The sequence below is a fragment of the Saccopteryx leptura genome, chromosome 2 (genome assembly GCF_036850995.1).
Source record: "Saccopteryx leptura isolate mSacLep1 chromosome 2, mSacLep1_pri_phased_curated, whole genome shotgun sequence".
Classification (NCBI taxonomy): Eukaryota; Metazoa; Chordata; class Mammalia; order Chiroptera; family Emballonuridae; genus Saccopteryx; species Saccopteryx leptura.
Window position 1 is genome coordinate 345,923,094 of NC_089504.1, and position 27,600 is coordinate 345,950,693.

General features: G+C 41.6%; 1 protein-coding gene across 1 annotated transcript; it reads left to right on the top strand.

The window, feature by feature from the left end:
* The first annotated feature begins 11,154 nt into the window (after positions 1-11,154).
* On the top strand, positions 11,155-26,550 carry KRT23 (keratin 23). The gene is made up of 8 exons (XM_066364218.1): positions 11,155-11,628; positions 17,187-17,269; positions 17,932-18,088; positions 19,605-19,766; positions 19,853-19,975; positions 23,364-23,584; positions 24,297-24,328; positions 26,183-26,550. The coding sequence occupies exons 1-8, from the start codon at positions 11,233-11,235 to the stop codon at positions 26,266-26,268; spliced, it is 1,260 nt and encodes a 419-aa protein (XP_066220315.1). The 5' UTR covers positions 11,155-11,232; the 3' UTR covers positions 26,269-26,550.
* Positions 26,551-27,600: the final 1,050 nt, after the last annotated feature.

Sequence of the window (27,600 nt, forward strand, 5' to 3'; positions counted from 1 at the left end):
CATGCATTATCTCCACAAAACACCAAGACTAAAACTGGAGATTGATGCATACATAACAAAGTCATGAATATTTAAATCTACCAACCAATCAAGTTTGCATGGTGTACTTCAAGCCTCAGGGCTGATGTAAAGATAGTATATATTATATTAAGACTTATACCTTAACTAATAGTTTGAAAATGTAAACAGAGTCCATAATTTCTGGGGGCCATCTTTCTATAGCAACCATAACAACACTTACCATTAATCGAGTACTTCCAAAGTGCCAAAGTGTTTAGTGTTCTCTATGAGCATTTTCTGCACAACTACGTATTTTACCAATGCAGAAACTGAGGCATGAGATGTTCAAAACTTACCAGAGTCTCATGGATAGTTAGTGTCAGAGCAAAGATTCAAAGTCAGGACTGTGTGATTTGAGATCCTGCACTTTTAACCATCATGCAAACTTTCTCTTCCTTTTTTAACCAATATACACTTTGCAAGAATTTATTCCCTAATTAAGAGAGAGTAATTAACAGGAAAATAGGTAAGAAGAGCATCACACACAAATATAGAAAGGAGCAACCTAGAAATAAATCTGCAAAAATACTGTAAATACACAATAAGTCACCATAAACCCATGGATAAAATATAAAGCCAATATTATTTAGGGGCTGGGTTCCATAGCACCTCTGCTATTGACTTGCTGGACAATCTCAGGCAAGTCTTTTTCCTTTCACTGTTTTAATTCTTTCATGTATAAAACAGAATCCATCATAGAAGTTACTTGTCCATAAAACAAGTTAAGAGCCTAAACAAAAGAATTCTTTAGCAATATTTATGACTACTCTACTTCCTGTCTAAATGCATATATGCATTAGGATATGTATCAAACACGCACAGTTTAAGATAGCATAAGAAACACAGTTTATGGCATAATCCTGTAGGACAGACAATTGCCACAAATACATACTACAGATGCCATAAAACTCAGTAATAAACTTAATTACATGTCTTCTTTTTCTTGACAGAAAACTAATGCTATGCTATTTCTCTAATATCCCTGTATACTTCACCAAATCATTCTTCTACAAAAAGTAATAAATAAACCACCATCGTCTCTCATCTGTATAGGTGTGATAACCTCCCATCTAAACCCCACATGTTTACTCTTTCTCTCATGCATTCTCCACAAGGGAGCCAGGGTTATCTTTTTAAAACACAAATCTGATCATGGCACAGCAATCCCCTGCTTAAAATCTTTCTGTGGTCTTCTGTGACTCTTACATTGAAGGTCAAAATACTTAGCAGAGTTGAGAAAGCCTAGAACGTCCCTGCACCTGAGAGCAACACCAGCTTTATCTCATACTGCTTTCCCCCTTGCTCTATGCTCCAGTCATGACAATTAGGTATTCAATAGATATTTGAACAAATGAATGAATGAATGAATGAATGAATGAATGAAAAAGTGAACAATTTTTTTTTTTAAGTAGGAAGCAATATTTTGGTGAACCAAGCAAATAAATGGTTGAATTTCAGGCACCAAAAACGGTCAAGTGGGGAAGACTCCTGGAGGACAAGGACCTTCCCATTCACTGACCCCAACGCCACATGAACCACACTGGGCTAAAGGTAAAACCTACCGGGACAGAAATTCAGTAAATTGCATGAGATGACATCTCAGTAAACCAGTTAGTCAAAATGACTCCTTAAATGGCAAAAGAAATCAACATCCAGTGATTACTAAAGCTAATGTGCTGTTACGTCAAGGATTACCCATGACAACAGTCCTTGCATAAGGGATTTATGTGATTACCTACCATGTTCTTCGGATTAAGATAATAATAAGGAGGAAAAAAGAGTGCTATCATTTCAGTCTCGCACTCGCACTCCCTGCCCACGAGTGAGGATTGTTTTCCTTCCGTAGCCTTGAATGAACAAAGTCACCCCAACAGACCTTGGCGGTGTGCCAAAGGTAGCGCAAAAGGGACTAAAAGTATCTTTTCTAAAACCAGACTGGCCTGGCACTCCTTTCAAAGCCATTTCCTGCCTGCAACATGTACCTTCTCAGAAAAGGTTTAGTGTCAGATGGAAGAGGAAACTGGAAAAGGGGAGGACATGAACCTTTCTCTTTGTAAGGTGATAATGGTAAACGAAATTCAACTCCCAGTATCGTGGGAAAGGCCGACACATTCTTTCCAAGCCTCACATTCAAGTACTGAATGATAAATATGTCACTCAAATGACGATGACTTCATCACCACCAGGTAGAAAGATCCTGACAACCAGGAAAATGAGGCTTTCTTCCTTGGTGACAATCTAAATTGCCATGTCGGCCTGAGAACCGGCACCTGAATTCAAAGTGCAAATAGGTGGAGGCCAGCGACTGCTGCTAAGCACCCGGGAACCGACCCTGGCTGAATAAGGTGTGTCAGCTGGCAGAGTACTGAATCTGCAAAGAAACAGAACAGAACCCTATATCCACAGACTGAAAGATTGCTGAAGGCCAGAACTCTGCCTTATTAATCTAATTACAGAATCAGAGCACCACCAGAGTAAACTCTCAATAAAATATATAATTAAGTGAATTAAATTAGAGGATTTTAACTCTAATGATTTGTGGCGATGGACTTTAGCCAACAATGCAGTCAGAGACAAAATGCAGAGTTTGGGGGAAGGATAAAAAAGTAATAGAAACATCTGAAACATAGCCAGTCATTTGTAAATGAACAGGAGCATGGATCAATATCCCACAACTGCAAAAACTTAAGAGAACCTGAAGCATCATCTCTATGGCTTTAAAATGAATAACAGAGAGAATAAGGAGCTCTACAACAATACTATGGACTTCCACTGCCAGGCCTAGCTCCACCATCACCTGGCCATGTGTCTGCCTATAAAATGATGGGTATGAGACAGATGATACATAGGGTCAAAGTCTAATAGTATGTCACTATAAAATATGAAAACCCTAATCGTTCTATTGGTAACTGGAAGTCAAGAGAGAAAAGGAACCCTTAAAGTTTTACAATATTGAATACTAACTTTTTCAATGTATATACTTCTTCGAAAAGTTAATGAAAGCTTGTAACCTCCCCTCAGAAGAGTGAATATATAAACATGCAGAGAAAATGTTGTGTACAGTTTTAGAGATTTTACTAACTGCCTGAAGTCTATCCACTGAATTCCCAGTTAAAAACCTCAGCACTTCCTTGTTTATTTAGTTGGGAGATTTTCACAATGCGTACAGAAGCTACAAGAACTTAAGCACTGAAAGGCAAGTAAGGTGGATATGAGAAATTTTGGCATGAACATTAGGAAGTACTGTACACAACACTCCCTCTGAAGTATTTTTTAAGTGAGAGGAGGGGAGATAGTGAAATACTTCCGCATGCACCCAGACCAGAATCCAACTCGCATCTCCCCACGGTGCTCAAATCAATTGAGCTATCCTCAGCACCCAGGGCTGATGCTCAAATCAGTCGAGCCACTGGCTAGGGGAAGGGAAGAGGAGAGAAAGGGGAGAGGGAGTGGAAGAGAAGTTAATGGTAGGTTCTCATGTGTGCCCTGACTAGGGATTGAACCCAGGATGTCTGCACACCAGGCTGACACTGCACCCACTGAGCCAACCAGCCAGGGCCCCCTCTGAAGTATTCTTGCCAAATATGGCAAACCTGAATCTAATAAATCTTTTAGATCTACCTTACAAGAAATACAGGGGACAGAGGAATATGTTAAAAATACCATGGGGATTCATGGTATTTTTGATAAGATAATATCAAAATAAATAAATATGTTAAAAACACCCTGGGGATTCAATAAGCAAAATCCACAATTTGGGAAATTCTACAGGATTTCTCTCTCCTTTCCAGCCTCTCTTTCTGACTCTATTACCTGGGACCTCTTGCTCCTTCCCAACCGCAGAACTGGTTGAATTCACTCCATTATAGAGCTTATCGCTTTTAACTGCACTCACCTACAGTCATCTCTCTTTTTCACCCCCTTTCTATGTCACTTGGTCTTTCTCACACAATCCACTACTGCTTTGTGTTCTTCCCAAGACCAAGGTTAGTAAACATTTCTGGGGGGCCTGCCATGGCCCTCTGTAAACTGGATGTACTGAGGAATTAAAGATAAGCCGGCCATAGCCTGGGCCTTCTGGCTTCCTTACAGTTAAGTGCTGGGATAAGGCTGTTTGATGTGAAGTATGTGCACCAAATCTGTTTTTCCCTTTCTGTATGTTCCAAATTGCTCAGAAATATGCTGACACAGATTAGGACCTTCATAAACACGTACTGACTTAGATTTCTGTCAATACAGATCTTATTTAATTGAAATCTACTGTCTCTTTCTTTATTATGATATATTCTCTTCTTCAAATCCCCTTAAGTCTTCTTGTAAGGCCCCAAATACTATCCGTTGTGGTCATTTACAAGGCTCTGTCTACCCCTGAATCTTCATCTAATTCCTTCCTTTTTTAAAAATCAGATTAACTTTACTTTTTCTGCCTGACTTATTTCACTTAGCATGATATTCTCAAGATCCATCCATGTCACAAATAACAATATTTCATCTTTTCTTATGGCTGAGTAGAATTCTATTGTATATATGTACCACATCTTTATCCAATCATCAAGAACCATATGATTTCACCCATATGTAGAATATAAAACAGAAAGTAACAATCATATAAACAAAACAAAAACTCATAGACAGACAACAGTATGGTGGTTCCCAGAGGGAAGGGGTAGAAGAGGGAGCCGAATATGCGGTGACAGAAGGAGACTTAACTTTGAGTGGTGAACACAATGCAATATACAGATGATGGACTATTGTTCACAATAGTGAAGATCTGGAAACAACCCAAGTGTCCGTCAGAGGACGAGTGGATTAAAAAGCTTTGGTACATATATACTATGGAATACTACTCAGCCATAAGAAATATACTATTGAATTATACACTGGAAATCAATACAATCTTACTAACTGACGTCACCCCAATACATCTAATTTTAAACTTTTTAAATCAGATTAAGAAGAGTTTTCAACACAGTTGTCTCATTACCTACCATGGAGAGAACTTCCTTCTGTCATCTTAAATGTCTTTTTACCTACGTGTGTTTTCCCTTTGTATGCCAGTCAATACGTACAGATACTATTTGGAAGCAACTTTAATTTGACTTCCCTTCCCTTCCTCATCTGAAATACTCTACTGAATATTTCTTAACTTGAACTTTCTATCTATTGGCCCCCTTTTTCCTGGAAAAATCAAAATATGAGAAAATTTTATTTTTATTTGGCTACAGTTTGATAAACTTAAGCACTTATAAAAGGCCTGACCTGGTGTCACTGCTGAGGTTGTGTTTTATTTTTACAAATGTCAAATCTTTTTATGGAGCCCTCCAAATCACAGGATAGTGACATAGCACTATCTGAAGCTCTGCTACTCACTTGCTCTGAAATGTCACTCATAGTATAGTTCTATCTGGGGATTGTTTGGGCCATTCTCCTCTCACTATAAAGAAGAGGATGCCTATGGAACACTTCAGTGATGGGACGATTGTCTTGAAAAGGCACAAGCCATACTGTGCTCCCAGTCAATGACAGCTGCTTGTGGACAGGGCCCCCCTTCTGATCCCTGATGCTCCCACATGCAACCCCATTCATTCAATCACCACCCAACCTCTCCTGAAAAATATCCATTCCTTTTCAATGACAGCATGTCAATTTACCAGAAAGATGAACCAAATGTGAAGCACGGTGCAGCCTGCACATCCTACAGAGGGATGTTCTCTTTTGTGAGGCTGGGTATGTCACCACAAACAGGTTCTACCCCGAGTCAGGACATCCACGGCCACCAGAACCCTGCTTGCCACCACAGATCTAAATTAAGTTTCCGTTTCTCTCATTTGCTCTTTTTATTCTGTCTCTCTTTTTTTGTCTCCTGTTCACAGATGTAACTGTGGAACACTTTAAAAGGGCACTCCCTCTAAGCACCCCCAAGCTTCCTTTAGTCTAGACCAGTGGTAGTCAACCTGGCCCCTACTGCCCACTAGTGGGAGTTCCAGCTTTCATGGTGGGTGGTAGCAGAGCAACCAAACGACGCTGCGATTACCTACTGATCGACTAACTGTTGACCAGTCAAGATCAGGACAGCGGTCAGACTCTGTTACAGGGCATTTATATTGGGACTGCACCCGACCTCTTCTGCAACCATCTGGCCCGCATCTGCGAGCGGCCAGGTACTTAACCCCAGGTCCTCACCCACTGCCCAATCTGGTGGGCAGTTTATGACCACTATTGTCACCCAAAAACTAGCAGTTCGTCGCTTTATTACCCCATAGACAAAGAACTCCATGGTTCGATGCTTCTTTCTATAACAGATACTGCCGGACAATGAAGACACCAATTAACTCATACTTCCATCTTGATTCCCGGATTTTGGGGTAATAAGGTGACATTCTAGGAACACCCCTCTGGACTGCCAAAACTAGCCTATGTCTCGCTACTTCACCCCGATCGCAAAGAAGTGATGCCACTGGCCAACATCCGCTACATAAAATTTTATAAAACACACAATCATGGATACTCACTACTTATTCTCATCTGAACAAACTCTCGCTCAACCACGACACTTGTAACATCGCAACCACGCAACAGACTTCAAGCGCATAAGTTTTGTTCATGTTAGGTAAGCGAAGCTAAATTGTTACGTAGTTAGATTTCAGAGAGCAAGCACATGCTGACAGCTTCAAACAAAATATTGTGAAATATCGTGAGCCCATGTCTCAAAAAAAATACGCACGCAGCTATTCACCAGAGTATCTGAAGATGGGTTTCATAGAATCTGTTGCAAATAAACAACATTCAATGTGTTTATTGTGCCATAAAACATTATCCAATGAGGCAATGAAGCCAAGTCAATTGCAAGAACATCTTTCTACAAAGCATCCAAATGACAAAGACAAGCCCACTGAATATTTTCAGGAAATACATAAAAAATTTCAAAATCGTTCAACTATCGTTGCATCATTTAAGAAACAACATACAACAAACAAAGATGGATTAATTGCCACTTATCGCATTTCACAAATAATTGCAAAAAGTGGTAAAAGCTATAATATTGGAGAAACTGTAATAATATCCTCTATAAAAGAATTTATCTCAACAGTAATGCATCAGGATATACCTCAAATTTTAAAAATATTGCCCCTAAGCAATAGCACAGTAAAGCAATGAATTGATGAAATGGCAGTTAATGTTGAAAACAAACTTATAAGTATTCTCCAAAACCCTTCATTTTCCATGCAATTGGATGAATCTACCATTGCAAGATAATGATGCTTTATTGATGTCATGTGTACGCTATTTTGATGAAAACAATATATTATGAGAAGAAATGCTACTCGCAATAAATCTCATCACAGATACAAAAGGATTATCTATACTTAATACTGTGAGAACATACTTTACAAAAAATAATATTCCTTTGAATAATATTGTTGCATGTGCTACTGATGGAGCACCATCAATGGTAGTTCGCTATCGTGGATTTGTTGCTTATTTGAAGCAGGAAGTGCCAAATGTTTTATGTATTCATTGTGTGGCGCACAGACAACATCTTGTAGGAAAACATCTAAGTACAAGTCTCCATTCATCATTAACTATAATAATTCGAGCGGTAAACAAGATCAAATCCAATGCAAAAAATGATAGAATGTTTCGGCAGCTTTGCCAGGACAATAATGAAGATTTTTATTAAGTTACTTTTGCACACAGAAGTTCAGTGGCTGTCAAAGAGTACATCTTTGGCTAGATTTGTAGTATTTTATCAGCGGTTCTCAACCTGTGGGTCGCGATCCCGGCGGGGGTCGAACGACGAAAACACGGGGGTCGCCCAAAACCATCGGAAATTACATATTATACAATACATTTTTAAATAAAATATGTATCGGAAATTACATATTATACAATACATTTTTAAATAAAATATGTATTTCCTATGGTTTTAGGCGACCCCTGTGTTTTGGTCATTCGACCCCCGCCGGGGTCGCGACCCACAGGTTGAGAACCGCTGCATTATATGATAGTGTCATACAATTTTTTGAAAGTAGTAATGAGACCAATCTGTGTCAACAGTTAAAAACAGTAAAGAATGATGCCTTTTACTTGGCAGATATCTTCAAAAGATTTAACAATGTCAATTCGCAGCTTCAAGGAGCTAATAAAACTCTTATAGGTTGCCAAAGTATTGTGCTATTATTTATTGACAAACTTGAACTACTTTGTCATAATCTATTGAAGAGAGAATTTCATCAGTTTCCTCAATAAAAGATGATGTAACTCCAGAGGATATTGACAGATTCAGTAGCCACCTCAACAAACTTAAATTGGACATGGAAATACGATTTGAAGATATTTTAAAATTGAAAGTATATGACTGGATGAAAAATCCTTTTACCGCAAATATTGAAAAGGCTGATACAACTTGCCAAGAACTATTAGAAATTAGATATGATGAAGAAAGTAAACATAAACTCGACAGTGGAGAATATGAAAACCTATGGCAAAATAAAAAAATGCCGGTCTTATATCCAAGTATGTGGAAAATGGTATTCAGTTTATTGATACCTTTCCCTACCTCATATCTTGTGGAATCAGGATTTAGTGCTGTTAATCATATTATGGTGAAAGAAAGAAACTGCCTGAATATTCCCGAAAGGGGAGACCTTCGTTTGATCCTCACAAAAATTGAACCGGATATTCAATATTTATTTTCCCAGCATCAGCCTCAGGGATCCCACTAATAATTCAATTAACTAATATAATTTTTATGTATGCAAAGTATAAATAAAAAGATAGATTTAACTATAGTAAGTTGTTTTATAAAGATTTATTCTGCCTAACAGCGAAAATCCAACATAAAGTACTTGGTAAGTAATTATTATTATATGCTTTAACTTGCTGTAACTCTGCTATTATAAATTTTATAAAGTAAAGTTACTTCCCTACTTTATAAATCACCATTACTGTGGAACCAGTGGGAAGTTAGAAAATTTTACTACTAAGAGAGATACAAAAGTGGGCAGTAGGTATAAAAAGGTTGACTACCCCTGGTCTAGACTAAATTTTTCCCATCTTGCACATGGTGAGATGAGGGGAGTCCAGAGGACTTGGGCAAGGTTTTGTTGCCAGGACAGACAAGCAGAGGTGGGAGTGCTTTAGGGATATTACTTGCAAGTGGGAATGATTCTGCCTTCGTGGCTGGCTAGTTGAACCCAGTAAGAGCTTTTTTCCTCTCTGGTTTGACAACTCGCCCTCCTAAAAAGGGCCAGAGATGACGGTGTTAAGAAAACCTAAGCTAAAATCTTGACTCTATAAAGTTCATTAATGAGTTAACACACATTCATAAAATGCCTATAAGAAGCCAGAATCTGATGCGTGAAAGATGAGAGGCATCATGAAAAAGCCTGTGATCCCAGAGAAGTGTAACAAATGCAGTGCGATGTGGTCAGTGGTGAGCATCTGAGACCTTGCTCCCTAGCACATGTCGTCAGTTTGGCTCAAATACACTCTTATAAAAAATGGTGTAATGTGGTGAGTGAAAGAGCAGGGATGGACTCAGATCCGGGGGAAGCTGGACCAGCTGGGGAGCACCTAGCTCCCTTGGTGGGGTGGGGACACCAGGCAGTCTGCCCCTCTGGAGGATCTTAGGATCCAGAAGAGGTGGTTTCTTCATGGAAGAGGTACCCAACTCATGCAGCAAAATTCAGGAAATGACTGTTGAAGGAAGTCACCTTTGAACTACATGTTGAAGACAGGGGAGCAGGCATGGGTGGCTCAGGCTGTGGCTTTGCATGCAGTGGAAACAGCACAGACTAATGCTGTGAGACCTATATATTAACATATGGAATTACATTGCACGTGCAAATCAGCTCTGAATCATTCATGAGCCCCTGATTCTTTATCTGCCAAAGGGAGACAATAGTCTTTTCTGGCTACATCAAGAGTTGTACAAATTAAATAAAGACTACCAAAGGGCTATGTAAACTGCCATTATCACCCTTATGAAAGAGAAGTGCTCTACAGGACTCTGTCAAGATTCAACTCAGTGATAACAGCGCCATGTGGCAGAAAGAGTCCCACCCTGGCTTTACCACTGACCCACCATCTGTGCTCTGCCATGTACCCGACAGGCCTCTGTTTTCTCCATCTGTAAAATTAGTGGCATGAACCAAGGAACGGAAGTCCCTGCCACTGCTGTCATTTTCTTCCTAAGTTCCCCTTTAAATCTAATTGCCAGTAACCAGCACGTGGCTCCCCGCCCCCAGACTATTTATTTATTCATTCCTAACCTTTACCTTGGCAGAGGAAGCTAAGATTCATCAAGCATGTTAGCCAACCCATGGCACATTTCCGGATTCCCTCCAGCCCCTGTGCAGGTCACAGACACACAGAGCCCAGCCTTTCCGGGGCTCAGCTGGGACAGGGCTGCCGGCTGGGGACAAAGCCTGCACTCCTCCCGGGAGCCGAGGGAGGTCTGAGTGCAGGTCAGGGTTGTTTGGTTTTGAGGTGTGCTGGGGATGAAAGGCACCTTGAAAGTGGAAGGCTCGGCCATTTATTAATTAATTATAATTGAGGGTTTGTTCTTAAGAATGGTCCCTTTGAAAACACTTTCCATCAGACAATGACTGCTGCGAAGGCATCGGATACTCAGAGCAGTCTCCCTTTCCTCAGCACGAACAGCTTTATTCTGGGACCTGTTCTCTTTAGAGCTGGGATTTATTGGGGGGTGAGGGAGGGGATGTGTGTCCCTGTGTATTTAGTGTCTACTTTTTTAAAAAGAAAATCTATGCTACACCAGATAACTCTCTTGTGGATTTTAATCTGACCCTTGTCAGATAAACAGACAATGGAAAAACTCCACGGAAAGATTAAAAAGACACCTGAGACTAATACCCACCTAATGTGGTGGGCCACACCTCCAGGTTACAACTGGAAGGGAGAAACAAACTGGTCTATCGATGTGGCTCTAAATAACAACAACGTGTGTGAAGGCCCGGGGCGCTTCGGGATTGACCAAGAGGAAACACATGTTGCACAATGATACGATCTTGTTGGTACAGTTGTCAGAGAAGGGAACTCCCACAGCACCAAGGGCATAAAACCATCCAGGGCGGTCTGGGGTGGCTCAGTCCTGCGGTACCAGGGAGCAGAGCAGAGCCCCGCCCTGCCCCACACACAGATGGGACCATGAACTCCAGCCACAGCTTCAGCCAGATCCCCTCGGGGTCCCTCCACGGCAGGAGAGGTGGCTGGGCCCAGCCAGGGGGCTTCCCCAGGGCTCCCAGCATCCATGGCGGTGCCGGCGGTGGCCGCATCTCCCTTTCCTCTGCCTCACCAAGCTGCCTGTCCTCCAGAGGGGCTTGGGGGTCAGGAAGAGGCAGTTCCCTCGTAGGTGGCAATGGGAAGGCCACCATGCAGAACCTCAACGACCGCCTGGCCTCCTACCTGGACAAGGTGCGCGCCCTGGAGGAGGCCAACGTGAAGCTTGAAAATCGTATCCTGAATTGGCATCAGCAGAGAGATCCTGTCGTTAAGCAAGATTATTCCCTCTTAGAGGAAAACATCAGCAGCCTGCAGGAGCAGGTAAGATCCCGGGAGAGCCTGGAACTCGAGGCAGGGTTGCATTTCCAGGGAACCCATGGGAGGAGAAATCAGAACAAAAGACAATTGCCAGGAAGATGGCAAAGGAGCTTAAAGTAAATGTGAACAAGGGTATTTGAGGATATTTTATTATACCTTAAATTCGGACTTGGCAAAGTCTGTTTTATTTATTTAATCTTCTATACATAAATTCAATAAAAAAAAAAAATCCTAAAAATCTAAAGCAACCAGCTGCTGTCCGGTGTAGTAATAGCAATGGTAAGGCTGGAATCCATGCCTCGTGTCCAGTGCACGAGGCACAGAACAGCGTCTGCTTCCTCGTTACATCAGTTCTGCTCCACCTCAGAGAACTGGCTGCAGTGTGATTATCTGGCAAAGAAAGGCTGAGTTAAACTATTTTGGAGATCAAATCTAAAAGCTGTCACTCCAAGAGTAGGTACATAATTGTGACATCCCTGGATATTTCTTCTTGGGGGCTGCTAGAAATTCTGAGTTTCTACATGCTAACAGTTCTGGAAATGGCATATTGCGAGGACAAAAATAATGTAATGAGCACAATTTTTGAAATTTTAGAATTAGGGTGGGTTATGGAGACTTCTTCAAAAAACAAATTATTTTTCAACCAAATATTTAAAAAGCTAAACTTATACTTTCTAGGACATCTCATAATATTGGCTAGATGTAGAGGGAATCTAGTCATCTCAAAGGTCATTTTTTTAAGCTACAGAATTTCCCTGTATGTAAAGCAGTCCCAGAAAATTTCCTTCAGGATTATAATTTAACCTATCCTAAAAAGGGCACCACAGGTTTCCAATATTTATATGATATTATTTCTCAACACTCAGTCATCCTTGCGTGAATGTAGGAAGGACCAATCAAGATAATATAAATCTGTCCGCATAATAAACCCTAATTATTGAATAATCAACCTAATAACTGACTGTGTAATTACCTTAACTATATAGTACATGGTTGTCTTTACAAAAGAAAACAAGGTGACTCAACAAACTTCATCATATTTTTTTCATTAATAAAGTTGCTTTGGTTTTAGAATGGAGAGAATAGATTTTTGCAAATGGAGAGTTGAGAATATAACTCCCAAAAGAAATGTGTGGTTGGGCCTGGTCAAATATCTTATTAGCTGACAGCAGAGAGGAGGGAAAGAGAGAAAAAGGAGGGAAACATTTATTGAGTGCTGATTGTATGCCAGGCATCATGTTGGGTATTTCATACACTTATCAGTGCTATCCCCAAGTTGTCTGTAATGATGGAAACCTCCTATATCATCCAACTTAATTCTCACAACAATCCTGGAAAAAAGGAGAAGCTCAGAAGAGTGAAGTAGCAATCCAAAGGCACTAGAAAGAGCCAGAGGTGGGATTCTCACCCATCTGTTTCCAATGGCCTCGATTTCCATACAGTATGGTGCTGCCTAGCCTACCTCATACAACAATACTAGTGTTCATTAATAAAAATACATTGCATTTGCATTGTTAATTATACAACATACATTTCATACACATTATTTCATTCTGTGAAGCAGGTATTTTTGTCCCCAGTATAGAAATGAGCAGACTGAGACCAAGTGGTTGCCACAATTCCTTAGAGCAGAAATGAGCAAAGTGAGTAGGGCCAATGATGAGGACGGGGCCCCTTGCCCACTCTTCAGGTGGCCCTGTATTCTGGGTCTGGCATTAAATAGCAAGCTTCTTCAGCTTTGAACTCCACTCTCTTCTGGATTCCTTACTTCAGTTGTGACATTTTCACTGTGTTTGAAGAAAACAACTCGTTGAAGTTGAGGCTGTGCATCTATCCCAGTATCCCCTGTTTGCAGGTGAGCAAACAAAGGCACAAGAGGTTCTACAACTACCCAGGGTGACCCCTTACTGGGCAGTGATGAAATGTTCTGAATAGAACAGCACTCTTCCACCCTTACTTTAGGGATATGAAACATTATTCAAAAGTCTGTAAGAAATTCAGTTCAAAAATTCATTCCTTTTGAAACAAAGAGTTGGATATAGAGGGATATTAAAATAGCTCATAATAGAAATTCATTTGGCATTTTGGATTATGATAAAATACTCTATTTCTCTCTCCCTGGTAGGAAATTGCACACCCTGGAGCAATGATACTCTACTAATACACCACCAACTAGAGTCTTATAAAAGAATTAACTCAGGGCCTTGGGGAGAATCCTGGTGACTAATTATAAGACACAATGCAAAGCCTATGCCTCATATATTATTTCTCAATTCATCCTCATCCATTCATTACTGCAAAGGATGTCTCAGAAATGGTGGCTGCACCATACTATTGTATCAGGTAACCCAAAAAGTGGGAAGTAGTTTCAATTTTTAAATGTGATCTATATCAAGTGCATTTCAGCACTCACCACTCATGTACTATAAAAATGCTAACTGGGAATCAGTCTCTATCGATGTGGGCTTTGCAGTGGATAAATTACCACTTTAACCCCTTAAAGATGGCACTTTTGATTCTATGGAGTGCATAGTGACTGGTTTATCTAGATGTCAACCAACACCTCAGTGCACATCCAAGGCTAACCCTAAGGGCCCCCAGGCCTTTTGGATGGAGCTATTTTTTTATTTCCCATGAACTTAGATAATGCAAAGAATCAAAAAATCTAGAGGGAAAAGCATTTGGTTAGAAAGTCCCTAAGAACCACCACAGAGGAAGACAAGGAAATACCTACAGAATCTTTGTTTTAGAGCAAAGGAAGTAATCATAGTACTACCTACAGGGGTCCCCAAACTTTTTACACAGGGGGCCAGTTCACTGTCCCTCAGACCGTTGGAGGGCCGCCACATACAGTGCTCCTCTCACTAACCAACAATGAAAGAGGTGCCCCTTCCGGAAGTGCAGCCTGGCCGGATAGATGGCCTCAGGGGACCGCATGCAGCCCGCAGGCCATAGTTTGGGGACGCCTAGAAGGAAAAAGAAGTTGGACAGGGGCAGCCAGTCTGGCTATCTCCTACCACACAGAATGTGAGGATGCATCTCAACAAATAAATCTTAAGGGTCAGTCAAATGCAGACATTGGCTCTAGTTACCAAAGTGCTAGATTTTTTCTTGTTTTAGAAAATTAAATTTAACAAGGTGACATTGATCAACAAGAGTACATAGATTTCAGGCAAATAGATTTTAAAGAAAAAAATTCTGAACTAGTTTGGTTTCAACTAATTTTCCAGAGTGTCTACAGTATGACCAGAAAATGCTAAGGATTTTACAACAATATTTTTAATTTATCTCTTTTAATCTAGTTCTCATAACTCTTTGTGCCTATAACAATTATTATTATTGCCACTGCATGAACGAAGAAACTGATGCTTGGCAATCAATGAGGTAGTGGGTGCTGGAGCAGGTGTAGGCCCATTCTTATCACCTCTGAATCCTGCAATTGTGCATTCATGACACCAAATTCCATATGATCAGTGAAGCTTTGAATACTCAGACTGTAGTTTTAAAAAGTACTTTGTATTCAAGTATAACTTTGTCCTAAGAAAATACTTTCGAAATAAAGGAATTATTTGTATAAATACAATGGGAATGTCACAGGATTCTCTGGCTCCAAATGAATTACAGAAGTTAAGAACTGGGACCTCTAAGGTCACCTGTTTCTAGTACAAACTCCTTATTTAACAAATGATAGAAAGAAGCCCAGAGAGTGAAGTGACTGACCCAAGTTCACACCGATGGTCAGTAGTAATAGGGAATAAAAGGGAAATCTCCCAGTTCCTAGTTCCGCACAATATCTGGTCCAAAAGTAGTATTATACTTTTGACATTGAGACATCTTCCACACAGTTTTCCTGAAGACAGTAACATACATCAAATATGCACTATTTCTCTGATTATCACTATCTAGAAGTATTTACAAATCATACATACATGTACACAATTGCTTAGGCAGACACTCTTAACGATGTTTTTTCTTCCTTTTTTTCTTCTTTTCCAAGTGAGAGGAGGAGAGGTAGAGAGACAGATTCCTGTATGCACCTCAACTGGGATCCACCCAGTGACCCCTGTCTGGGGCCAATGCTCTGCCCATCTGGGGCTGCTAGCAACTGAGCTATTTTTAGCACCTGAGGTGGAGGCTCCATGGAGCCATACTCAGCACCCAGGGTTGATGCACTCAAACCAATCGAGCCATGGCTGCAGTGTTATAGGAAACAAAGGAAGCAACTCTCAGAGGACAAAGACGCTCAAACAAGTGCTCAAGGAAGTGGGGTTTATTAGCTGGCAGAGAACTGTGACCCAAAAAAGGCAACAAAACATGAGCCCCCCAAAGTCAGTTTCTCTGAGTCTTTGCAGTTTTAGCTTCCATGTGAAACGCACCTGATTTCTCTGATCTCTTTGTGTGTAGGCCTACGTGACTTTCGGGCCTCTAGGAAGGGAGTGGGTATGAGGGGAGGTTTGGACTCTCTGTCTTTGACTATTTACATAGTCCATTTTCCTTGCTGGTGCTGCAGGTTATTCCACGGAGCTGATAGAGGGGCTACACAGCTGTGGTTTGTTATTTTTCAAACTTAGGGCTCTTCCTCTCTCAGCAGGAGGGAAAGAGAAAGAGAGAGAGAGAGAGAGAGAGAAGGGGGAGGAGGAGAGGTCGAGAAGCAGATGGGCGCTTCTCCTGTGTGCCCTGACTGGGAATCAAACCCGGGACATCCACATGCTAAGCTGATGCTTTACCACTGAACCAACCGGCCAGGGCTGTTTTTTCTTTTTAAAGTACAGAAGTATATAAATATATATCTAGTAAAAGTCTTCAATAGGAGGCTTTAACACAATTAAAGTTTATTAAGCTGCTTCATTAGATAGTGAATTATTTCATTTAATATTTTAATAGCTACAGTTGGGGCATTCTCATCATGGAATAACTGACAAACACATACCACAGTTATTTTGGATAAAAAATAATTGTGGTATGTGATGGCCATAATAAAACATTTTTTAAATAAGTTTAATTGTACTATAAAATACATGTAAAATTAGTTTCACAAACTAATACCAGTGATACTTTGCTTGGTATCACAGATCAGAAACATGAATACTATCACAATAAAAAATTATGTTCATCTAAAATAATTATTTTACTTTAGAAGAGCCAAACTAATATTCATAATAAGAAAAGGATCAGAACCTAAACCACCTTTAACATTTTCAATGTGGAGGAGCTTAAGCAAAACAGTGAGGTACGTTTTTGGCACTAGAAAGGTAGGAGGTATTTTGAACAATTACACTCCTTCCCCTTCCCACGACATTCTTTCAGTATTTGCATCAGTCATAGCCTATCAAAACTCCATGTAAAGAAAGATAATGCAGACCATAATCTTACTGTAAAATCCTTCTTCTGCTTTGTACCTAGTAAGGGCTCAATAAATACTTATTGATTTGATTGTACCATTGCCAGAAAAACAAGCCATCTGTGCTAACAAATTATAGACCCAGGAGAGTAGAGGGCAGAAACACAGCTTTCCCATGGAGTGCGTCCCACTGAAGCGACTCTTGGTGCATGTTTTACAGATAGTGACTGGTAAGCTATCCAATGCTAAGATCACTGTTCTCATTGACAATGCCAGGATGGCAGTGGATGACTTCAGTCTCAAGTAAGTTACTTCTTACAGTGTCATGGGGGTGAGTGGGTTGTTTGCTTTTGTTTTGTTCTGTGGGTTGTTCTTGTTATTGTTTTGAAGAAGTCAACTTATCTCACCATTAACCACATGTAAAAATCTTACTAAAGTAAAATTAAAAGGCATAACAAGAATAAATACTTGACTGGACCCTCGTTTAAATAAATCAGATAGTAAAACACAATTTTTGTTGTGAGGAAATTTGAATGTGAACCAAGAATTAGATGATAGATGATATTAAAGAGTTGTTTTTAAAGTTTCAGGTGAGATAATGTTATTTTGCTTATTTAGAAAAATGTCTTTTTCTTAAAAGATGCATTCTGAAGCTTTTAGGGGTGAAATGTCATTTCTACAATTTACTTTAAAATACAAAATGGAATATAAATGATTCAAATATGGCAAAATGTTAATGGTTGCTAAATCTAGGTGATGGGCACAGGGTTGTTAATTATTTTTTTTAAATAACATTGAGTCGCCATCATAGAAAAATATGCATGAAACAAACATACAAAGAATAAATACCATGTTGTTCATTTTCTCCCATTAAACCTCAAAAGTCACCTCTAAACAAAAGTGAGTCCTTTCAAAGATCACAGCCTTCTAACAAGAGGTGTACTCTTCCCTTCCTTCTAACAAAGGTATGAAAATGAACACTCCTTAAAGAAAGACTTGGAAATTGAAGTTGAGGGTCTCCGAAAGACCTTGGATGATCTGACCATTGTCACAACAGACCTGGAACAGGAGGTCGAGGGGATGAGAAAAGAGCTGATCCTCATGAAGAAGCGCCATGAGCAGGTAAGAGTTCCCAGGAATAGCCATCCCGAGTACAAGTCTGCATTTGCACATTTGCTTCAGTAGCTATAGAAGAAACTACCATCCCTATGCTGGTTCTACTGTCCATCAACCTTCATAATCATAAGGAACCATATAAACATCTAATCCAGGGGTCCCCAAACTACGGCCCGCGGGCCACATGTGGCCCCCTGAGGCCATTTATCCAGCCCCCGCCGCACTTCCGGAAGGGGTACCTCTTTCATTGGTGGTCAGTGAGAGACGCAAAGCATGGCATCGCTCACATACAGTACTACTTCCAGTGACGTGGGATGCACGCCTCACGGTTCTGGAAGCACGTCACATCACTTGTTACATCTAGCAGTGACAAATATGGAACCGGACATTGACCATCTCATTAGCCAAAAGCAGGCCCGTAGTTCCCATTGAAATACTGGTCAGTTTATTGATTTAAATTTACTTGTTCTTTACTTTAAATATTGTATTTGTTCCTGTTTTGTTTTTTTTTTTTACTTTAAAATAAGATATGTGCAGTGTGCATAGGGATTTGTTCATAGTTTTTTTTATAGTCTGGCCCTCCAATGGTCTGAGGGACAGTGAACTGGCTCCCTGTGTAAAAAGGACCCCTGATCTAATCTTTCCAATTCCAAGATTACCTACTCAAATGTCAAATACAACAGCCAAAATATAATCACAACTAACAATAGATGGGTCAACAATTTTAATATGAAATGTTTACCTAGGTTTGTTGATATGACACTGTAGGAATAAGTGTGTCAGACAACTTCCTTCATTGACCCAACATGCCGCAAATTAAAGGACAACAGAATCAAGAGAATCTGCTACTAACCAAGCTATATATGACAAGTGCCAGAAAATAAGAATCCCAATTTCCAGAACCACTTAACTAACTTTTACAAAGTTATCCATTTAAAGTCCGTAAGACTTTGATAAAATTGATAGAGAAAAAAAATTTCTATTTAAGGCAACAAAATTGATTATGAACAGCAAAGCTGGTTAGGCAATGACTGCTAATTAAACGTCTCCTGTGGTTTCTCAGTTTTCATGCTATCCAAATGGGTGTCAGCCCTACAGAATCCTAAGGCACTGATGAGATTTGAAAAGCCTCCATACCTTTTGGCTTTGAGTTTCTGAACTGCTTCCCAATAGCTTTGGTCGATATCCTGAAATGTCCCACTGCTTAACTGTGCCGTCCCTTGACTCATGCTGAAGAGGACGTTATACACTATACACATCTTCCAACCAGGGATTAAGTCATAGAGGCCATTCTATTGCCTGTCTGGTGCTATTCTTTATTTTATAAAAGTAGAAGAGGAAAATATTCATATAATGTTTTGTCATATTGTCAATAACTAATAACTGAAAAGCCAAACCAAACCAGTGAAAGAGGAGCAACCACATGAGCTGCATTTTTTAAAGATCCATTAACTGCTGCCAGTCAACACACTTCCTCCGGATTGTCACAGCCTATTCACTTTCATTCTCTTTTATTAAACAGGAAATGGAGGAACAGCATGCACCAAGTGACTTCAAGGTCAATGTGAAGGTGGATACAACCCCAGGGGAAGATCTGGTTAAGGTCCTGGAAGACATGAGGCGGGAATATGAGTCTATGATAAAGAAGAAGCATCAAGACTTGGATGCCTGGTATAAAGAGCAGGTAAAAGAAAGGTGCCCAGACTTCCCAAAGGTTCCATTTCCATGTGGTCCAATGCCAATACCTCTGCTCTTTGCTTGGTCTCACAGTCAGCAGCCATGGCCCAGGAGACGGCCAGTCCAACAGCTGTGCAGAGCAAGCACAGTAACATCCATGAGCTGAAGCGCACTTTCCAGGCCCTAGAGATTGACCTGCAGACACAGCACAACAGGGTGAGTGTGAGCTAGGAAAATCCTAAATTGGGTACCACCTCCTCCACAAAGCCTTCCTTGTCCTCTCCCTTGGGCCCAACTCCCCAGCTCCCTTGGGACATCTTTCACTTTCTACTTTCCATCCAAAGTATTCATGATAAGAACAATAATAACTGTTATTTGTTGAATGTCTACATTGTGCCAGATGGTGTGCAAGCAAATACATTATATTAAATGTCATCAATCCTCACATTAACCTTTCCAGGTTGGTCTTAGTGTCCCCACTTTACAGATTAGGAAAACAAAGCTCCAAATAGTGAAGTAACTTGGCCAAGCTCACACAGTTAAGTGGTCAGTGGTAAAGCCACATGGTGTTTTGTGGGTGGAGCAGCTCTAGACTCCCGTGATCTCTATCAGGGCTCTCTTCCCTTACAACCAGACTGCCCCTAAACCCTAAGAAAAAATATAAAAAAAACTTCTGGGCCTGGATGACTCCAAAGTACTGCTCTACTCATGTCTTACTACCCAGCAAACTGTAAGTCAGGGGTCCCCAAACTACGGCCCGCGGGCCACATGCAGCCCCTTGAGGCCATTTATCTGGCCCCCCGCCGCACTTCCAGAAGGGCACCTCTTTCATTGGTGGTCAGTGAGAGGAGCACATTGACCATCTCATTAGCCAAAAGCAGGCCTATAGTTCCCATTGAAATACTGGTCAGTTTGTTGATTTAAATTTACTTGTTCTTTATTTTAATTATTGTATTTGTTCCTGTTTTGTTTTCTTACTTTAAAATAAGATATGTGCAGTGTGCATAGGGATTTGTTAATAGTTTTTTTTATAGTCCGGCCCTCCAATGGTCTGAGGGACAGTGAACTGGCCCCCTGTGTAAAAAGTTTGGGGACCCCTGCTGTAAGTTCTGGTGTCTCGGTCACTTCTATAATCTTCACGGTTTTTAGTAAAATGCTATGTATCAGTGTCATAAGCACTCAAAATTCATTAAGGAAAACCTATTTGAATCTTCTAATCATTCATCAATATCTTTCTTGAGTGCTCCTCTGCCCTTTGTCTTGGGGAGAAGTTATTAATTCACTCTGTCGCAGGTCACATGGTAAATTACTGTCATTTTTAGGAATCAGTGATGATGAAAAGACATTTTTAAGTCCACACTCTCAAGGTGATAACAATGCACACAGAAATAACTAAGGTATTTTACAATTTTCAAAACAAATTAACATACAGTATTTCACAACAACCCTGCAAGTCAGCAAGGCACTTATACCTGTTTCCATTCGTTCTAATATCTGACACTATTCTATGCACTGGGGATACAATTTTTAAAAATTTTATAGTCTAGTGGGATAATAGACAGTAATGCATGAATCAGCAAAATACATAATATGTTAGATGGAAAGAAGTGTACAAATAAATTAAACATGGGAGAGAGGTAAGAGATGTCAATAAGGGTGAAGAGCTGCCTTGTAAACAAGGTGTTTTTACTTAACAGTAAAAACAAGGGTTTTTGCCCTGGCTGGTTGGCTCAGCGGTAGAGCGTCGGCCTGGCATGCGGGGGACCCGGGTTCGATTCCCGGCCAGGGCACATAGGAGAAGCGCCCATTTGCTTCTCCACCCCCGCCCCCCCCCTCCTTCCTCTCTGTCTCTCTCTTCCCCTCCCACAGCCAAGGCTCCATTGGAGCAAAGATGGCCCGGGCGCTGGGGATGGCTCCTTGGCCTCTGCCCCAGGCACTAGAGTGGCTCTGGTCGCGGCAGAGCGACGCCCCGGAGGGGCAGAGCATCGCCCCCTGGTGGGCAGAGCGTCGCCCCTGGTGGGCATGCCGGGTGGATCCTGGTCGGGCGCATGTGGGAGTCTGTCTGACTGTCTCTCCCCGTATCCAGCTTCAGAAAAATACAAAAAAAAAAAAGATAAAAAAAAAATAAAAACAAGGGTTTTACTGTTAAGGTGACAGCTGAGCAAAAACCTAAAAGTGGTAAAGAGGTGCATTATGTGTCTGGGGATGGGTTCCAGGTAGAGGGAACAGCCAATGCAAAAGCTAGGAGGCACAAGTATAGACAGTGGGTTGGAGGAACAGCAGTGAAGCCAATCTGGCTGTAGGTGAAGGAGAGCAAAGACACTAGATGATGTCTAAAGGTAGATACGGTTCCAGAGAGAAAAATCTTCAGGTGGGAAAAATTAGTCTGTTCGAAAGCTGGTGGGGATAACCCAGCAGAGAGGAAAACACTGATGGTACAGAGGGCGGGCAGCTGCCGAAATGACCGGAGCACAGGTCACCCATGAAAGAAACCAGGAGGGAAATGAGGACCTGGGCACAGATCCCGTGTGGGCGGAAGTGATAGTGGGAGGTTGTGGGTAGTTACTCCTAATTGCTTTCATTTCCTCAGTGACATGAGAAGCAAGGCCATAGGCTGAAAGAAAAGGTGGGAAAGGGGGGGGTTGAGGACAGAGAAGAAGAATTCTCCTCTGGGAGAACAGGAGAGTGACTACATCTGGGACATGTGGTTTAACAGCCAGGGAGCATTAAGGGTCCCTGAGTGTTAGCAGCCATGATAGAACAAGGGTATCCGGCACTGTTAGGAGTTCTTCATTAAGGTTAAAGTTATGTGCTCCCGAAAGGCAGGTGGTAAACCCAAACACAACACAGACTTGAACTAGTTCTCTGTATCTTAGCCCAGCAACTTCATTTTGCAGCTTTTAGAATTTCCCCAATAAGGACAATTTGTTACCATTGTCATAATCAAGAAGCATTGCTTGCAACAAGGGTTGTCAGATTTACCGAATTAAAATATATAAGATACCCAATTAAATTTGAATTTCAGATAAACAGCAGAGTATTTTTAGCATTACTATGTCCCATGTGATACTGGGGCAATACTTAGGGCATGCTTGAACTAAAAAATTACTCATGCTTCTGGAACTCAAATTTAATAGGTGCCCTCTATTTTACCTGCCATCCCTGCTGGAGACCATTCCCTGAAGATATTGTACAAACGGACAGCAGTCCGGGTTGCTGTTTCCCTCTGGGAGTTTTCGACCTGGCCAGAGACAATGTCAGCAGGAGGAAATAAGGAACGGATCAGAGGAGGCAGCATATGCCCAGTCACAAATGAGTAGCATAAACAATAAATGCCACATGGGCGCAGGGGAGTTGTCAAGAGAACCCTGTCACAAAAGTTTTATGCCAAGAAAATGGGCTTCAAAGGTCCAGACACTGCTCAGCGCCTGACTGCCCGAGTCCCAAACCTACGAGTCAGCCTGCATCTCACCTTTGCGTCCCCAGCCGCTACCAAGACACCGAGCAGAGGGGTCGGCGTATTCTAACTACTGAGCAAGCGCATGTTATTGAATCAATCAGGCCATCAGGCAGTTAATGTTAGAAATATGCTTTCCCCTTTCAGAAATCTGCGTTGGAAAACATGCTATCGGAGACCCAGTCCCGGTGCTCCTGCCAGCTCCAGGACATGCAGCAGATCATCTCCCGCTACGAGGAGGAACTGATGCAGCTGCGTGAGGACCTGGAGCGGCAGAACAGCGAATACAAAGTCCTTCTGGGCATCAAAACCCACCTAGAGAAGGAAATCTTCACCTACCGCCAGCTCCTGGAGGGAGAGGGCCACGGGTAAGGCGAAGGCCCACGGGGGAGGGACGCAAAGGGCACCCAGTTCGCATGTGCGCATGCGTGTACCTTATGGCTCTATCAGCAATGCAAAAACGTTGTGTTGAGTTCCTCCTGAAGGTACTTCGATCAGGTTGTATTTCATTATGCAGCAAGTGTGAAATAATCAGGGATTGCTCCCAGGACGCTGAGGTTTGAGGTCAACAATTGAAATTAATATATTAAAATCTCTAAAAAGAAACAACCAAGGAGGTATGGCTCTAGGGTTTCCCCCTGCGAATGCACACAATTTGGACTCCAAAAAAGGAAGGCTGGGGGAATATTTTAGCCTGACAGTAGGAAGAGATTCATAAGAGACTGAAGTATCTCGATTTTCAATCTGTTTTTTCTGACATAAAGTTATGGAAAAATCCAGGGGTTCCGGGCTTCCAACTCAGACCTTGGAAAGGATCCAGATGAAGGGAAAGCTTGCAGGTGGCTGAAAGGATGGTGGTGATTCCCGAAACTTCTCTGACCCTAGGGTTAGTGGAAGGCAGTACTCACCGCCTTCTGGGTCCACGATGGTTCTCCCAGGAACTCACAACCTTGAGACTAACTCAGACAACTATGCTCACTAAAGAGGTACAAAATTACAGGCAGGGAAAGGAAACTAGTTCAATATAAGAAGTGTTTGTGATTATTGTGACTACTAAAATGAGCTTTATCACTTTAACAGGACAGCGGAGGAATCTAAACTGAACATGAAAGGTAAAAATATTTTTCATTGTTTGAATCTACTTTTTAAAAACTAAATCAGTACATTTATCCATTCTGTGGTATTCAGAATCTTTAGTGTACTCCCAAATGTCCTGTTCAGTTCTTCTTTTACTCCCTAATGGCCAGGAATTTCTAATTAAATTAACAACTTTAATAATACAGAATAAAGTGAGCTCTCAATATTGCCCTCAACAATACGTATGAAAGCTCTTTGCAAGCAGTGAAGTAGATAAAAATAATTATTAATATTATTATATCTCTATTAAGTAACAGGGTCTGTCTACTAAACTCCTAGGAAAATACAAGGAAATAGTTTCATATAATTTCCCAAACTATATTCTGTTGAACATTAGTATCCCATGAGATTTTTTTTTTTTTTACTTTTTCTAAAGCTGGAAACGGGGAGAGACAGTCAGACAGACTCCCGCATGCGTCCAACCGGGATCCACCCGGCACGCCCACCAGGGGCGCCGCTCTGCCCACCAGGGGGCGATGCTCTTCCCCTCCGGGGCGTCGCTCTGCCACGACCAGAGCCACTCCAGCGCATGGGGCAGAGGCCAAGGAGCCATCCCCAGCGCCCGGGCCATCTTTGCTCCAATGGAGCCTTGGCTGCGGGAGGGGAAGAGAGAGACAGAGAGGAAGGGGGGGGGGGGTGGAGAAGCAAATGGGCGCCTCTCCTATGTGCCCTGGCTGGGAATCGAACCTGGGTCCCCCACACTCCAGGCCGACGCTCTACCGCTGAGCCAACCAGCCAGGGCCTCCCATGAGATTTTTAATTGTGTCTGATGAAGGATGTGTGCTATGACCAGGTAGAGTTGGGAGTTCTATGTACCATTACCGTCTTTGTGAATGTCCATGTTAAGCTTCAGTATGTTAAAGAGGAAATAAGTGTTGTAAAGACACTTTTGAGTGACGAAAAGGGAAGAAAAGGAACAAGAAAGAGAAAAAAACAACAAAATTTCTGCTCTGTTTAACCCAGTGTTCCCAAACACCTTTGACCCAGGAACTCTACTTTCTCAGATGGCTTTTAGCATCTCACAGAAACATTCCAAGAAACCAGTCTGGAACAGGTAGCACTTTCTGCTTAGTTTGCAGTTAAAATGTCCTAAGGCTTTAGAGTCAGAGAATCAGAGTTTGAGTAACCAGCACAGAACGGCTGGTCTAACTCCTACCCTTGTGCAAGTCCCGCAGACGGTCCTGCAGCCTCTCCTTCCCCATACCCAGGATGAGACCCATTACTTGGTGGGGTCGCCCCACCTACTGCTGGAGAGGCTGGGTTTTAACAAACTTCGCCCTGTACCTCTGTTAATGGTTTCAATTCTTCCCACTGGTTTAGAATCAATTTATGGGTGTGTCAACAAGCATTTATAGAAATAAATCATATCTTTGACTACTGTGACCGTAATCAACAACCCTGGCTGGCTTCTTGCAATCTCTCACATTGGCATGCTTGCGAGATCTTAAAATGAGGTCCCCAGAATGGCATTTAGTACACTACACACTCTCTAAATCTGTGGTGCCATGCTGCAAAGCCCACATAAGCAGAAAGCAGTCCTCGAGAGCTTGTGGTCAGTGACTAGATTCTATATCAGGCACACCTAAGCTGAAGGTCATGAGGTCTTGACTTCTAGAAGATGGCACTGTCCAGACGCCTTCATCCCTGGAGGGTGGGAAGAATAGCCTTCCATGGTGAGAACCCTTTTCACTCCAGCAGAGACTGCCATATTGCTTAGTGATCATTTCGGAAGGTAGAGAGAGCCTTAGGGTGCTGAAAACAATGCAGTTCAGATAGTGGGGGGAACATGGCAGTGACCATTTCTTTGTTCTATTCCTCGGTGTCTGCAGCTCAAAAGATCAAGGCCATCACACGAGAGAGCATCAATGGGAGAATAATTTATTCTGAAGTGAATGAGATCCAAAAGCAGGCATGAGGCTAAGAGAAGTTTCTGACTGTTGTAAAAACTATTTTTCCGCAATGGAAAGTCCTCGCCCAGACACAATGGGTGAGTCCTGAGATGTATCCTTGGAGTTATCAAACTCAGCAACTTTTTTTCTCTGTAACAATCTCACCAGACATTCCACAATGGTCTTAATATATTGCTGTACTTTTTCAATTATAAGCTTATGAGCTTAAAGCTCTACTTTCCCACCGCAATCTTCAGGTTCCCATCATCGTGTACCTGTTTTGTAGCCAATAAAGTCATACCAGCTGCGTCATGTGTTGTTATATCATAAGGCAAGATGCTTCAAGGTCTCCCCCTAACAAGGGAAACTCAGGAACACTGGCCATAAAAGATCCAGAGGGACCTTAATACTTTGAACATGTCCACAACAGCCAAGCACTGGTAGAAATGTTACCCTGCAGCCATGCTACTTAGGGACAAGATGTGCATCATGAGCCCCTCCAGACTTCTGCCAGCAGGAACAGGGGCGGGGGGAGGGGGTGGACAGAGAGAAGGAGGCCCAGAAAGCACCACTAAGAATGTGAGATGACCAAAAAATTATTTTATCTCACATAAAAATTATTAGTTAATTAATTAAAATCTTAAGGAGGGAAAAGAGAGTTAAATTTAGAAAAGGAAATTCAGGAAAAAAATCTTGTTACAGACAGAGATGGAGGGGAAGTGACTTGTCTAATATTTGAATTACAAATACAGGATCGAGAGTTTTATACTGAGGTGTCGTAGGGGTAAAGCACAGAGACCATGCACCTCTGTCCTTTGAAGATGTCACTTTCTTAAATCGTAGCTGTGTGAGTCATTGTTCCAAGGCTGGTGCAGAGGAGCAGCAATGGAGAAAGGGGAGCTAGAAATCCACATATCCACTAAAACATCATCAGAATGCTGTACATGGAATTACAGGACAGTAACATGTTGAGGAGCACAGGCACAGGCTAGTCAAACTCTCCCATTTTACAAATACATAGAGGCCCAGAGCAATAAAGGCTCTTACCCCCACACTCACTGGATTGCTGCGGCTGGCTCTAGATCCAGCTGCCTTGTCTTGGCTCTGTTAACAGTTGTTAAACTAAAAGTGGTGTCATTTAGTTCAACTGTCATATAACACATAGACAATGTCTCTTCTGTTTTTTGTCTCTATCTTTTAATACTCTTTGGAAAAAAAATGCTTTGGATATTTTCTGAACTGCATACCTGTAAAAACTGAATTAGTACTCCCTTTAAGGTGATAATTGGTGTTTCCGATTCTTAATGCCCAAAGAATCTGAAATTAGGCAAAAGGAAACCGGAATAATCACATCACTG

What these genes read in the sequence shown, in the direction of transcription:
- KRT23 (XM_066364218.1), top strand. Translation starts at nt 11,233, where the DNA reads ATGAACTCCAGCCACAGCTTCAGCCAGATCCCCTCGGGGTCCCTCCAC. An exon ending in TCAGCAGCCTGCAGGAGCAG is followed by an intron (nt 11,629 to 17,186) that starts GTAAGATCCCGG and finishes CATGTTTTACAG; the next exon opens with ATAGTGACTGGTAAGCTATC. An exon ending in ATGCCTGGTATAAAGAGCAG is followed by an intron (nt 19,767 to 19,852) that starts GTAAAAGAAAGG and finishes TTGGTCTCACAG; the next exon opens with TCAGCAGCCATGGCCCAGGA.